Raw genomic sequence first — 15,981 nt, 5'->3', positions numbered from 1 at the left:
AAGTAGGTGTTAAGGAACTCCCCCCCCTCTTACTGTGATAACCAGGAGGTAAGGGCATCTATACTTCCTCATCTAAATCCCCATGCAGAAAAGCATTGTTGATGTCTAATTGATGAAGCGTCCAAGCTTTGGCATCTGCTAATGCAATCAAGATTCTAACAATGACTGTTTTAACTATTGGAAAGAAGGTTTCAAGAAAATCTAGACCTTCTCTTTGAGTGTAACCCTTTGTAACGAGTCTTGTCTTGTATCTTTCAATTGAACCATCAGAATTTAACTTAATCCTATATACCCACTTACATCCAATGGGTGATTTACTAGGTGGCAAAGTAGAGAGGTCCCAAGTGTGAGTTTTCTCAAGTGCCTGAATCTCCTTGTCCATTGCCTCTCTCCAAAGAGGATATTTAACTGCTTGAAAGAAAAACTAAGGTTCTTGAGGAGAAGAACTGACTGTCATCAGGTAGGACTAATAACTTGGTTTCAAATGTGAGTAAGTAAGGCATTGAGCTACATCATAAGGTGCACCTGGAATGTGAGTAACAATATAAGAATAATCGTGTAAGTAAGCAGGTTGTTTGGTGTGTCTGGTTGATTTTCTGAGAAGTGCAGATGGTGGTTATGCTGCTGTTGTAGAAACTGGTGTTGTTGGGACAATTCTAGGAACTGTATGTTCGGGTAAAGAAGGAATCAAAGAATCAGTAGAATCATGAATATCAGGGGAAGTAACAATAGGAATGACAAAAGAAGAAGAATTATTAGAATTAGAAGATGGAACCTCAACTGAAACAGAATCATTAATTGGAGTTGAACAAGGAATATGATTTTCAGGAATGCACATAGGAGTAACAAATGAGTCATTACCTAAACTGGAATTGGCAAGGTCATCAACTTCAGAACTAAAAGGAAAAAGATCTAAAATTGATTCATTATCACCAGCAAAAGGGAAAATTTCTTCATGAAACACCACATCTCTGGACATGAAAACAGTACGTGTAGATATATTTAGGACTTTGTAACCTTTCACACCAAAAGGATATCCTAGAAACACACACTTCCTAGCTCTAGCAGTAAACTTAGACCTATTATGAGCTAAAGTAGATGCAAAACAAAGACATCCAAAAACCCTTAGGTGATCATAAGAAGGAGCATAACCATAAAGCACTTCATAAGGGGTTTTATGAAACAAAACTGAAGTTGGGATTCTATTAATCAAATATACTGTTGTTAAGACACAATATCCCCAAAGGTATAAAGGCAAGTGAGAATGGAACAAAAGGGATCTTGCAACATTTAAGACATGTTGATGCTTCCTCTCTACTATTGCATTCTCTTGAGGAGTTTCAACACAGCTTAATTGATGTAAAATTCCATTTTGGGCAAAAAAAATTGCTCATAATAAACTCTGTTCCATTATCAGTCCTTATAACCTTCACTTTTCTAGAAAATTGAGTCTCAACCATATTACAAAATTGTTCCAAAACAGATTGTGTTTGAGACTTGTGTTTTAGAAAGTAAACCCATGTAGATCTAGAACAATCATCTACAATGGTTAAGCAATATTTGCACGAATTAATGGTAGAAACAGAAAAAGGACCCCACAAGTCACAATGTATCAAATCAAAGCAATTTTCAGAAATATAAGAACTTTTATTAATAGGTAACCTCTTTTGTTTTGTAATAGGAAAAATATCACAAAGAAAGTCTTTATTTGAATCAAAAGGAGGCACATCATTGGACTTAATCAAAGCCAATTTGGCATTTGATAAGTGTCCCAACCTGAAATTTCATACATGTGACTGTGACTTATTGACTGAAAAAACTGAAGAAACTGAAGAAGAAGAAGAAACAAACTTGCTTTCTTTCAGAAGGTAGAGCCCATTGCACTCTTTACCCAGACCAATCGTGCTCCAATGAGCAAGGTCCTGGATAAAACATAAATTTCCAAAGAAAATAAGGCAACAAAGAAGTGATTTAGTAAGTTGATTGACATATATGAGGTTAAAGCTGAAAGAAGGAGCACAAAGAACATTGTACAAGATAAGGGTTTCAGTGATTTGGACAGTCCCAATGTGTGTGACCAAAGCAATTTCACCATTGGGTAGATTCACATGAGTATTCAAAGTGGCTGTGATATGTGTGAAACAAGTAATTGAATCTACCATGTGGTTAGTAGCCCCTGTGTCTATGACCCAGTTAGTGGATCCAAAACAAGTTCTATTAACCAATTTGGTTGAGAAAATAGAGTGTGTCAAATTGGGAGTAAAGAAAAGATTAGACATAAAACCTGACATGATTTCAAGGTAGTTATTATGTGCTTGAGGCTGGGAAGAATTGTCTGTCACAACAGCAACACCATGAACACTAGCAGATCTAGAGATCAATCCAAACAAACCATTACCAACACTTACATTAGCAACATGATGATTGTTACTAGGAGTTGATCTTGTATTGAGAAAAGCCAACAACTGCTCACATTGAGCCTTGGTGATAGGACATTGAATCTGACTTTGGGAAGAATTCTCAATTATAGTTCCTTGAGTGCAAGAAACTTGATTTGCACTTGATCTCCCTTTTAGCTTGTAACCAGGTGGGTATCCGTGTAACTTGAAACACTTATCAATAGTATGCCCAAACATGTTACAATGAGTGCACATAGGTCTCTCTTTTTTGTTGTTTCCTTTGTTCCATCTTGAATTACCAGAGCTGTTTCCCTTTGAGTTTGCATACATTGCCACAGTATCAGGTTTAGCAATATAGGATCCTCCATGTCCAGCATTCTTGTAAGACTCTTCTTGAAGGACTAATGCATAAACCTTGTTAATTGAAGGGAGAGGCTCATACATTAGAATTTGAGTCCTAATGGTTTCAAAATTTTCATTCAATCCCATAAGGAACCTCATGACATAGGCTTTGTCATGATCAGTACTTAGGGTTTTATTTGCACCACATGTACACTCTGGTAATGGTTCTATATTTAGCAATTGATCCCATAACCTTTTGAATTTTGTAAAATAATTAGTTACTGACATCTGATTTTGAGTAATATAACAAAGTTCCTTTTGAAAATTGTAGATTTTGGGACCATTACCTTGAGAGAAGACATTTTGCAATTCTAGCTACATCTCTTTAGCAGTTTGACAATACATCACACTGCCATACACATCTACGTGCATTGAATTGATCAACCAATCGTGTTGCAGCTTAGCCAATCTTCATAGAGAGGAGATTCTCGATCAAGCATAGCAATTTTTCCATTGATAAAACCTATCTTCTTCTTGGTAGTGAGAGCTAGAATCATGGCTCTTGACCAAGAGTAATAGTTTTTCATGCCCAACAGTGGTTGTGTAACCAAGATGCTACCTGGATTTTCATTTGAATTGAGGAAAAATGGATTTGAGAGATTAGAAGAGGAATTCAATTCAGTGTGGGCGTTAATATTCGGTTGTGAGGATGGATCGGATTGGTTGCTTGAATTTGGGGACGCCATGGATGTACCTTCAAGCTCTGATACCATATAAAAGGTTTCATGGAGAGAGAGAGAGTCTAATTAAACTTTGAGTTTTATTTCTTTAATCAAATGAAACTTACAAGCAACTCAGTTTAAATACAATCATTTAATCTACTTATATACAGAAACTGCTTAACTGACCAATAACTAACTTCCTAAAGAAAAGAAATGACTACAAAATACAACTAACATCACCAACATTTGTTGCCATCTTCTATCACAGTCCTATCTCTCCAAGCCACGTGGCAATAACTCTTCATAACTGTGTATGAATAATTAGCTATAAAACACTGCTTCTATAGTTTCCATTAGTTGATTAATTTTAATTGTTTCTGCTGCTTGATTAATTCTCACAATCTTTGTCTCTGCAGTATCACTATGCTCTGTTCCTTGTTGAATTACTTTAGTAACTAGCCCTTTATTGGTTTCTCCACACACCTGCTTTATATCCTCGCAGGGCTTATCAATCTTAACAAAAGAAGAGAAAAAAGTACAAAATTTTGATTCTAACTTTTATATTAAAAAATTCGAATGGAATTTTCAGAGATTTGAGTTTCAATATTCATGGCTTGATATTGGGGATTGACCACAACAATTTCTGTATCCATTTGTTTCAGAGAGAGAGAGAGAGAGAGAGAGAGAGAGAGAGAGAAGAGAGAATGATAAAATTTCGATTCTAAAACTCGGAGAGATTTGATGGGAAATGCAGATATGTCTTCTTAGTTATTTAATTCTTTATGAGCGTAGGAAATTAATAAAAGAAATTAACAGAATGAATCATATAGATGCATGGACTAATGCAACCTTTGAAAAACAATCGCCGGCGACTTCCCGACGTCGTCAAAAGTAGCCGCCACCTGTTTTTGCGGCGTCAGATGCTTCCCTCCCCTTCTATATATAAATAGCTGTTGTAGACATACGGTGACACAGATCTATATCTGAACCATAATTCATTCATCAGTTTTTGAAAGCAATTAAGAGAGAGAGAGAGAGAGAGAGAGAGAGAGAGAGAGAGTATAGTGATTGGAGAGAAGCTCAAATGGATGACACAAAAGAGAAAGGACGACAATTAGAAGCCAAAGCCCCCCTGCCACTTCTTACTCCCTACAAGATGGGCCGTTTCCATCTTTCCCATAGGTAATTATATGCATCTGCAATTCATTCATTTAAATTAAGTAGTGTTCGTCCCCAGATTAACTGCGACTTGCAAAACAAATGCATGGTTGATTAAATTTCTTTTTGTGCATGAAAAGTCGCAATCGATTTCTTGATTATTGTTGGTTTTGATTTCTTTTTTGTCGTTGGTTTCTCAAAATTGTTCTGGCGCCATTAGCCCGACAGAGATCTTACCACAATGCGCCTCAGCCGCATGCCATCTTATATTACTCTCAGAGAACCACCAAAGGAGGTCTTCTCATTGCTGAAGCCACTGGAGTTTCTGATACTGCTCGGTACGTACGTATACGTAGTTGCATGTGGCCATAGTTTTTTTTTTCATCAGAAATTAACAATTTATCATACATTAAAGCTGCATTTGGAAGCTGAAAATTTATCATAATTTTCTGCATATTACATTAGTTTTGTCTGAACCCAAATAAATTCAAATCTAAGAGTAAAAACTCATTTTAATTTAACTTTGTTGTTGATCGTGATTAATTAATTTAGGTATACAGATACCCCTGGTATATGGACTAGAGAGCAAGTTGAAGCCTGGAAACCCGTCGTAGATGCTGTTCATGTCGAGGGTGGCATTTTCTGTAAGAAAAGAAGAAGATAAAGCTGCTGCAGAAGGTGTAAGAGCAGAGGAAAGAAAAGGCAAAGCTATTGCAGAAAGCACTGAAAATTGTATTAATTTTCTGTGTGTATGAACTGTACACGGGCTTGGTTATTTATACAGGGAAAGGGAAAACAGAATGCAACAACCAAGGAATATTCTAACAACAAGTTAAAAACAAATTGAGTAATTACAAAATGGTACAAAGACACCTCAGCTGTAGATGGGGCTATTATGTAAATTCCTTGAATTAGCATCACATGAGGTGTACTCAGCTGGTGTAGGATATGGTTGAGTTGCAGCATGGGCATGGGACTGCTTTGATACCCCCCGGCAAGATGGAGAGTAGATGTCAGCTACTCCCAGCTTGGAAAGATGTAAGTAGAGTAAGTGAGATGGTAAAGACTTGGTAAACATGTCTGCAACTTGGAACCGAGTAGAAATGTGAGCAGTCCAAAGAGTGCCAGCTTGAATATTGTCCCGAATAAGATGACAATCCACTTCAATGTATTTTGTCCTTTCATGGAACACTCGGTTCACAGCAATGTGTAAAGCAGCTTGGTTGTCACAAAATAACTCAGCTAGTGAGTGAAAGAATTTTTGTGGTGGAGAAAGAATTTTTGAGTAAGTTCTCACTCACTCACTCTTTCCGATATCATTTCTTAGAGATAGTTATCGTGTTCGTAGCACAAGATAAAAGAAGAAGGTAAGTAAATTTGATTATATTAATTTTTTTTATTTAAAATTCATATCCGAATTTATTTTATAAGTAAATTTCAATTATATTAGTTAGTTCCACAAAATTTCTATGAGTTTATTTTTACGCATATCTAATTATACCAGTTCCATCTTTAATATACTTGCATCTATTTTTGGGTTAAGAAATGTTCTAATCTACTCAGGTAAATTTTTAGCATTTCTTTTTATTAAAAAAAATTATATATATTTTTAACACAAAAATTGTGTGGCATGAGTTTATTTTTACGTTACATTTTTTGTGAAAATATGAGTAAATATGAGATTTTCACAAGATTATTTTAAATTGTATAAATTATAATAAGATGATTTTAAAATCCCTTATGGCAAAGTAAGTTCAAAGTTACAGATGCTCGTTACTGCAACTTAAAGTTTAAACGGATCAGAGTGCACCCACACTGTTTATAGAGTGATTATTTATGTTAGTGAATTTCTCCTGAGTGCACACCTGGTGCCGGACCAGGACTTAATAAGGAAAATCTCACTTAAAGTTTACTTACGTTGATTTAGTTTGGTCGGCCAGCCAGATAAGTCCAATCTTCGAACCGCACAACCCAGTCATGGGGGTAAACATGACTTACGGCAAACAGACCCAAGGGTGATTTTTACTATATATGTTTATACATATTTAATTACGTGTATAAAGTTACTGATGATTTGAAGGAAAAATGTAAGTTTACATGAAAAACATCATTTTGGTGCTTAAATGACGATCTAAGGAAAATGTATAAGGAAAAGTATATGTATGTTTATCATTAAATATTTTTACAGTTTTAAAGTTAAGAGTTTAATTTAACAGTTATAGTATATGATTATAAAATTTTACTGTTGTAATTGATGGTAAAAGTTTTATGTAGAAATTTTTAAATGTATATTTATTCTAAAAGCAGTTTTGAAGTTATAGTATTAAATATTGTTTTACGAAATTTTTTAAAAAAAGCTCATTTTGGCCATACATTAATAATAATCTTATTTATTTACTGAGCGTCGTCTCACTCCAATTATATTTTTATTTCAGATAACTCTGAAGGGCATATCAGAAATTAGGCTTAGCAAGTATGCGGGTGGGGATAGAAAAATAAAGATTGATTAGAAATATTAGTATGATGTCAGATATTTATGCTTATGTAATTTTTCTTCTTTTGAAATAAATGATTGTAATATGGATAATTAGCGCTCTGATTTAAAATAATTGAGTTTATTTACTTCTGCTGTAAATCAATAGTAAAAAGTAAATATCTTAGACCCTTCGGGGTTGGGGTGTTACAAGGATTATTTGATGTGGAGTTGGGAAGAATTTCGGAAGGAGGAGTAGGATGTAATGAGGTAGATTGTATGGGATAAGGAGAGGGTAAAGATAATACAAAATTGGGAAAAGAAAAGAACACAATAAGAAAAGGAGTTGATTAGCTGTTTGACAGAAACCAAATTGAAATGGAAAGAGGGAACACATAAAACATTGTGTAAGGTTAATTTGGGATTGATACGGACAATACCAATGTGGGAAACAGGAGTTGTGTGACCATTAGGTAGCTTAACAAAAAATGAAACAGAAGATGCTATTGAGGAGAAAAAAGAAGTGCTGTAGATCAAGTGATCTGTAGCTCTTGTGTCCATTAACCAAGGAGTATGTGAAAATGGAGGGATACCATTCATGGTGGGTGAGTGTGAACATTCTGCCTAGACATTGTTGACTGAATGGGTAGCAATGGAAGTCCCAGTAGGCTTCAAAAGAGCCAACAACTACTGGTATTGAGTTTTGGTGAAGGTCATCTTGTCTTCTGAGATATCTTCTACTGGGCCAAGAGAAGACATATTTGCAGATGGATTGAACTGCGTGGATTTACCATGAACCTTGTGGCCTGGTGGGTACCAATGCAGTTTATGGCACTTTGTAGCAATATGGCTTGTCATATGACAGTGGGTGTAGGTTGGGGGTTGAGCATTTCCTGCTTTGAAGCAAACATCAAGAGTGTGGCCTTGAATTTTGCAATGGGTGCAAAATGGTCTGTCATGTTTGGATGATTTGGAAGGTTTAGGAGAGAATTTATAGGAAGGACAAGATCGGTTAACAGCAAGTGCCATGGATTCAGTAGATGGGAGATTAGGTACCATGAAATGTTGTAGTTCCTACTGTTGGACCATAGAGAAAACTTTGTTTACGGGAGGTAATGGATCCAAGATCATAATTTGATCACGGGTGGCATTGTATGAATCATTAAGGCCCATAAGAATTTGGATAAAATTAAGATTACAATTAAGATAAAATCAATCAAATTGGTAGTTACAACAAAGGGATAAATAGAGAGATAAATTGCACTATAAATTGCACCATCTGAAATTAAATTCACCGCGTTTTCCAACTCAGCTTCTCCTGGCTGTCTCCTGGTTGTCTTTTGCTTCCATTTCTAACAGAGCTGATCGAAGAGGGATTCGAGATCGGGACGGGTCACGAACTGGAAAGACTGGAAGAGGGGCTCAAGCAAAGCCGCGAAGCCAGGAAGAGGCAATTCGCAAAGAGGGAGAACCAGAGAACTGAGAAGTGGAGAGATTGATGTGGAGGAGAGGTGGTTGGATAGGGAGACGATTGGGCTCGAGTGAGCTTGAAACCGGTGAGGAGGAGCTGGGGGTGGTTCTCGGTGAACTGCTCTGTGAGCGAGACTGCAAAAGAAGAAAAATGAGAATGAGAGGGAGCTTTTGTGCTAGTGAAGATGGCCGACGACAACGATGGTGATGGGCGCAGGGGATGGCATCGGGTGAAGATGGTGGTGCGAGTTGCGGAGGACTGAGCTCGGGTGAGCGAGAGAGAGGCAATGAAGGCCTTTTGACTTCCGAGTTCTGAGAGTAGTGAGAATAGAATAATCGGATTTTCATTTACTAATTTAAATTTAAAATTTAATTAATTATTAAATCGGTTAATTGGTTAATTGAATTAATGTTTTCTATTCACCGAATCGAAAGCCCGATTCACCGAAATATTGGAAAGCATAACCGAACCGAATCGATTTTTTTAACCGAACCGAACTGACCAATTTCGGTCGGTTAACTCGGTTAATTCGATTTTTCCTGAATTATGCTCACCCCTAAATACGATGACTTTGGAAATTTCATATTTGATTTCCTTATGGTTGAATTGGGCTCTAACATATGGTGCATTTGGATATAGGTACAAAACGAAAAGTAAATATTAACATGTTCTCATCTTTATTGAACAAATTTTGTGGCATCTCATATTAAAATCTCTATTATTAATTTATAAATTGTCGAAAGTTTTCAATTTATGTCTCTTGTTCATTACATTCTTGAAAAAATATTTATTTTTCACATGTTTTCACATTTTATATAAATTAGTTATGAAATTATGATAAATAAGTCATATGACAGCAACATCGTTGCGCAACTCTTTGATTTTCTAGGTTCTTTCTCTCTCTCACGCACATGTAGAGGTTCTTTTTTTACTATTTCACAAATTAAAATTAATTATGGACCCATTTATCTATACTTTTTGGAGCAAAAAAAACGTACCTTGAATTTTATGGTACCTTTCAAATTAGAATGCCCAAATTACGTAATTTTTTTCTTCTTGTTTTGGGACTATTTAACATCACTATCAAAAATTAGGAAGTTGAAAAACATAAACAAAACTAAAACTAGAAACAAAATAATAAAACTATATTTTAAATAGATTTTATTATTTTTTTAAAATTATAGATATTTTATGGATATTTTTAGATTAATTATAGTTTAAATTCTCATGGTTATTTTATTTTAGTTTTAATTAAAAATTATTATAAAATGAATGATTTTGTCCACAAATTTTAGTTTTGCATATCAAAATATTCTAATAACAATTTGCCAAAAAATTGAAAACCATTAAATAAATTTTTTAAAATGAAATTGAAAAAAACAACTAAAAAAAAATTAATAGAAATAAATGACTGTCATAATTTATTTATTTTTTTAAGCATACAAAAATGATAGCAAAAAAAAAAAAAAAAAATGATACCAAAATGACTCCTTACTTTTAGATGATTAAATTAATTATCAACTCGGCCTTGACTGTCTGAGAAAATTAATTGGGTAATAGATGATTAAATTAATTATCAACTCGACCTTTACTTTTTTTCTTATACCTTTGCCCCCTCTCCCTTTCTTCGAGCAGGCATATCCTTTTTTTCTAAGGGAGTGTAACTAATGTCCATGCTAATATTTCAAATTTTAAATTATAGAATCTAATATATGAATACATGTTAATTTTAGTTTTAATAATCTAATGTGAAATTGTTTGGTAGAAGTAAAAGATAGTTAATGTAAATAATGCTTTTCTTGCATATATTTATTTAATAGTTATAAAAAAAAAAAATACTTTATAGCGACTCATGAGGCAAAAATAAAAATTTATTATTTTTAATTTGACCTTTATTATTTATTTATAGCGACTCATGAGGCAAAAAAATTTCCATATGCCAAACCTACTTGTACCGGAAGCTAAGAGAGGCCAGACTAGGCTGAACTCTTCCTAAGCCCTATTTGGTGCAGCCAGATTAAGGGATTGAAAACAATGCTGTGCTTCCTCAAATGGTCGCTCCTTGTGTTCAATTGTAGCATGGCATGCATTTGCAGCCATGAACAAAGAACTCACCCTAGCCTTTGATTCATCGAGATGCTGAGCCAAATTCAGATGTCTCCTCTTCTTACATCTAAAGAATGGGCTTTCACCAAATATTTTGTAAATTTGCAGATGCATGGAAGTCTTTAAGTATCAATCAAAAACAATGCAAAATTTATGTCTCCAAGACTGAAAAAAGGTAATCTGCAAAGCGTGAAGAAAAGCTTGTCAGCAAGCACAATATCAATGCACTTTGTTTATTTCTAAGATATCTTTCATTTAACAATCAAAGTACAATATAATGGTCCCTTGAAAATGTTCAAGATGGATAATGGAATTGACGAGGAATTCAACAGATTCAAGAATTTTGATAATTATATGGTCATATTTATTTCCCAATTAACAGCCACATGTGAGCCCATTTTCCGTCTGGTTCCACTCGCTCCATTCCCATCCAACATTCCGTATGCAACTCTATGTTCACTATCATATGCTAAAGCTCATATGCGAGAACTTTCATTTATTTATTTCTTTTTTATTTATTATTTTTCCCTCTCTTTTAAGCAGAAGTTTCAAGATATGGATAATCAGTGTAACCAATCACAGGGTCCGGGGTGTAGACGGTGTTCCTATTGTACTTGTTGAGAGGAGCATTGAGCTGAAATCTCCTAGGCAAATCTGGGTTTGCCAAGAACAGACGCCCAAAAGCGACTAGATCTGTACGGTTCGTTGCCACTGCATTGTTCCCATCTTCCCGGCCATAGCCACCCGCCGAAATGAAAGTACCCTTGAAAGCCTCTCTCATGGGTAGAAGGCTTTCGGGGATATCACTTTTTTCTCCTAGTGTTTTCATCCTGGGCTCAACCATGTGGCAGTACAGAATTCCATATTTGTTCAAGGATTCAACCATATGAAGGCCTAGCGCTCTTGGATTTGAGTCTCCTGATTCCATATAGTCTGCAAAGGGAGAGAGCCTTATCCCAACTCTATCTGCTCCTACCTCATTAACAACTGCTTCGACTACTTCTAGAGCGAATAGGCAACGATTTTCCAAAGATCCGCCATATTGGTCTGTTCGGTCATTGACTTGGTCTTTAAGAAACTGGTCAATTAGGTAGCCATGAGCTCCATGAATCTCCACTCCATCAAAACCTATACATCAAATAAGCATCATTGTAGAGAGGAAAAAAAGAAGTGGCCAACAACCTGAGCCAATGCTTAGAATTACCGAAAAATAGGTTCAAGCCATGGCTTATGAAAATTCATTGAGCCATTCTTGCAGAACAAGATTGATTTGTTGGCTTATCATGATTCTACTTCAATTGTAAGAGTAACAATATTGAAATGACCCAAGTGATGCACTGCAACTGTTGCAAGGATCACTGCCTTTCCAGCTCCCAATATTTTGTTGAATCAACTTTCACATTGCATTTTGTACAACCATGGAAATCAGTAGTTGGGAATGATCCTTTACGTCATGTTTGGTTTGCTGAACGGAATGGGGTAGGAATGGTATGGAATGAAAATTTGAATGCAGAAAATGAATAATTCGAGTGATAAATTTGATTCCATTCCACATGATTTCATTCCACTTCTATAAACCAAACATGCAATTAGCGCAAATGGGTCAATACTTAGTACAAGTATACAACAATAGCAAATATAGAAATTTGGAATGACGTCATTTCAAAAAATCCAAAACTACTCCCATACCATCAAGTTTAGCAATGCCATCAACTTTGAACGATAAAAAAAATATTCCTTCAAAAGCCGTGATCGTAGGGGAGCCATTTTATTTCCACGGGATATTATATGCAGAGTTCGTTCAATAAGACTTGTTCCTACCATATTAAAAATGAATTAAGCCTCATAATGCCAAAATGCATTCAACTAATTTATCGAAGAAACTACCCATAGATTGAGTTCAATTCAAGATAAATTATAAATATATTTTTTTCACATAGCTGAAGTGTATGCTTTCAGGGCCCTTTGATGAGTAAATGTAGAAACCTTCAATTTTTTCCCCTTTAGTTTTGAAAGCCAATCAAGCTTAATTGTTCAAATCAAGGGTTACGTAGATCAATGACTTCCCTTTCTTGTGTTTTCACTACAAACAGAGGAAAAGAAAATTTTCCCATTTACTAGAAGAACATTAAAGCAGGTGTACAACTATTAATAATTTTTTACTATTGTTTAGAATAAATCTTTTTTTTTTTCAGGAAACTTTTTATCATCTCCTATGCATTTGGCAAATCAAATACAACCTACAATGCTTAAACTAAAACCAATTTAATCTTTTTTGCAACGATAAAATATTTAGCTCACGAGGAATTACCAGCTTCCATAGCGTTCCTTGCAGCAAGCCTAAAATCATTGACAATTTGAAGGATTTCCTCCGTCTTTAGCCGCCGTGGAGGTGAGAATTGTTCAACATCAAGAGCATTAGCACTAAGTTGAGGCGTCAATGGCTTGTCCGTGCTAGAGATTGGAGCTTGCCCATTAGGCTGAAAACCTGTATACGGTTATAAGGCAAATATATTTATTTATAGTATCAAACATATAGAAGGCCTTACATTTGGTAAATTTGAAGTACTTTATTTTATAAAACAGATGAGAATTCATTAGCCCACACCAGGAAATAAGTTCCTTCATAAATATCGAAGACATAGCACACTTATACAGATATTAAAACAAAAGCAATTGTCTCTTATCTCCACAATCCATGCTTTCTATATGCGTAAGGGTATAGATCAACAGAACATACAAGCGGAGATTGATGACTTCTTACAAGCTACACTGACAATAATGGCAGTCTAACAAGGCACTGAGGATGAAACCAAGTAAGAAAGAAGCCTCTTTGGTGCTGCAATTTAAGAAGTGAGGCTTTAAATTCAAGAATGAGGTGCCAGGGCTTTTTTGGATATTGTTGTATTTTTGTATTTCACACTATTTTACTAGTATACAGTCAGGTGACTCAGATCATAATTTAGTAAATTCTAGGATTTTTTAGGAGTGGGAAAGTTTTTCTCATGGTAGTTTTTTGTTCCTCTAGACACATGGACTAATTCCACCACAATTTATGCTCTAGTCACTCAATGAGAATTTAAAAGATATGAGATACAAAATCTTAAAGGAGAGCTTAGTAACTAGCTAGTACCCTATGATAAACAAGAAGGGAGAGAGCAGGTAGTAAGTCGAGAACATACCTCCATTTGAAACCCTTCCCACATGCAAAATCTGACAAAAGAAAATACCACCTTTGGCATGAACAGCATCTACAATGGGTTTCCACGCTTCAACTTGCTCCTTTGTCCATATACCAGGGGAATCTGGATAACTATATATTATAATGAACAAGGAGTTTAAAAAATTGTCCAAGAAATGAATTCTATGATGAAACTCGATTGAGGAAAAAAGCTATTGCCACAATTACCCTTGAGCAGTATCAGAAATTCCAGTGGCTTCAGCTATGAGAAGACCTCCTTTGGTGGTTCTCTGAGAGTAATATAAGATGGCATGCGGCTGAGGCACATTGTTGAAGGATCTCTGTCTGGTTAATGGAGCCAAAACAATTCTGAAAAACAATACAAAAAGAGAAATTAGGAAACTAGAAGAACTAAAAATGCATGGCCTTAAGAATTATAACAGAGAATAAGGTAAGTAGTGCCCTTTAATGTCAGCATAACATATTATTAAGTATTGAAAGTCGCAGTAACACACACGCAATGTTCAACAAGTATGCCACCGCCACCCATGAAAGGAAAATTAGCTTGTTTGCCGGCTGGCTAGCCATGGATATTGCAGTTAAGAATGACAATTTGATCACGATTAAAGGAGAAAAACAGACAAAATTACCAGTTAAAACAAACATATGGCAAGTTTCAGTCCCTCTTATTCAATAGAGAGCAGCGCTCAAAAACTACGCACACTACAATTCTAGAAGTTCCCTTTGCATTAACATGGAAGGCAGGGTAGCTTGGACCAAGATCCAGAACTTTATCATTTCGGGTAGCTAGGATTAAATATTCCATACCAAGTTATGCTGGATGAATCCATGATCCATGTTGCATTTCTTGGATTCCTAGTTTAAATGATTGGGGATTATGTTAAAAATTGCAGGTGACTCCTACCCTTCTATGTTGAACCCATCTCACGATCATGATTCACGACGAATTAATATAACCCCAAATCAAAGAAGAGAGAGAGAGAGAGAGAGAGAATTAGGGATAAAATGAAGATACCTATGAGAAAGATTGAATTTCCCCATCTTGTATGGAGTAAGAAGAGGAACAATGCTCTTCTCCTCTTCCGCATCTTGTCCCTGCACCTTTGTGTAACCCATTTTGATTTCTCTCTGTCCCCGATTGTCTCTCATACTCTCCCTCTTTCGGTTGCTGAAATTGAATGAATGGTTGATCACGGGTATTTATCGAATGGAGGGCGGAGGGAACCCTCGGCCCGGCGGAGAGAAGCATCCAACGCCGCGATAAATGGTGGCCTGTCATAAGTAAGTTTGTTTGTTTTGTGTCTGTTTCGTCATGCTTTACGCAGACCTGAACCTTGGCCTAATTTTGCCCATGCATATTCCATATTTCATCTAGTAGTTACGTAGAGGAAGATTCCTGTTTGCAGCAGTTAGAGGAGAGAGAAAGTTAGTTCCCTTTATCAAGGGAATTGAACCAACTTGCTGAATATTTAGAATTGACTGAGCTGAATCTGGGTCTGGAGGATGCTCCCTCGAAAAGCTTGGTTCCTTTCTCCTGTGATTATTTTCTTTCAAAGTTCCTGTAATTTCAATCTTTTTGTAAAGACGGGAAAAATAAAAATAATTAGAAAAAAATATAAATAAAATAACGAATAAATAAATAAAAGGAATGATGTGAGAAAAAGAAAATTTTTTTTAAAAAAATTAAATTAAATTAAGATAAATTAAATAATTAAATAATTAGTTATTAAATTAAATATTTTTGCATTGGATTTAAAAAAAAACTAATTGAAATAAGAGAAATATATATATATATAAGTAAGTTATTATAATATATAAATATATATATATGATAAATTAAATAATTAAATAATTAGTTATTAAATTAAATATTTTTGCATTGGATTTAAAAAAAAGACTAATTGAAATAAGAGAAATATATAGATATATATAAAGTAAAAGAAGAATATATATACTCAAAGGAGAAAGAAGTAGAAGTCAGGCCCCCAGGGCGTAGCTCAGGTGGTCGAGAGAATAACCGGGAGTGCCTTTCACGAGGTCAGCATTTGCGCCTCCCGGGTTCGATTCCTCCCCTGAGCTCCTGATTTACCTTCCTCGTGGTGATGTGG

The 15,981-nt window shown here is 35.3% G+C and overlaps 3 protein-coding genes across 3 annotated transcripts in view; 1 reads left to right on the top strand and 2 right to left on the bottom strand.

Moving 5' to 3' along the window:
* Window positions 1–616: 616 nt before the first annotated feature.
* On the bottom strand, window positions 617–2,900 carry LOC131145679 (uncharacterized). The gene is made up of 3 exons (XM_058094878.1): window positions 2,028–2,900; window positions 1,852–1,922; window positions 617–1,079 (listed from the first exon to the last, which is right to left on the bottom strand). Exons 1-3 carry the CDS (start codon window positions 2,898–2,900, stop codon window positions 617–619), a joined length of 1,407 nt encoding a protein of 468 aa, XP_057950861.1.
* Window positions 2,901–4,547: 1,647 nt separating this feature from the next.
* The window catches only part of LOC131145678 (12-oxophytodienoate reductase 2-like), a 34,213-nt gene continuing 22,779 nt past the window's right edge, over window positions 4,548–15,981 (top strand). The window contains exons 1-3 of the mRNA XM_058094877.1: window positions 4,548–4,645; window positions 4,822–4,963; window positions 5,632–5,647. Of these exons, the coding sequence (XP_057950860.1) occupies window positions 4,548–4,645; window positions 4,822–4,963; window positions 5,632–5,647 (256 nt within the window). The remainder of the gene's footprint in view (window positions 4,646–4,821; window positions 4,964–5,631; window positions 5,648–15,981) is intronic.
* On the bottom strand, window positions 11,050–15,026 carry LOC131146569 (12-oxophytodienoate reductase 2-like). The gene is made up of 5 exons (XM_058096238.1): window positions 14,889–15,026; window positions 14,081–14,221; window positions 13,854–13,984; window positions 12,983–13,159; window positions 11,050–11,799 (listed from the first exon to the last, which is right to left on the bottom strand). The coding sequence occupies exons 1-5, from the start codon at window positions 15,020–15,022 to the stop codon at window positions 11,207–11,209; spliced, it is 1,176 nt and encodes a 391-aa protein (XP_057952221.1). The 5' UTR covers window positions 15,023–15,026; the 3' UTR covers window positions 11,050–11,206.

This window comes from Malania oleifera, chromosome 13 (assembly GCF_029873635.1).
Source record: "Malania oleifera isolate guangnan ecotype guangnan chromosome 13, ASM2987363v1, whole genome shotgun sequence".
NCBI classification, from domain to species: domain Eukaryota; kingdom Viridiplantae; phylum Streptophyta; class Magnoliopsida; order Santalales; family Ximeniaceae; genus Malania; species Malania oleifera.
The sequence above is the reverse complement of the archived record's forward strand: the minus strand, read 5'-3'. Positions and strand labels throughout refer to the sequence as shown.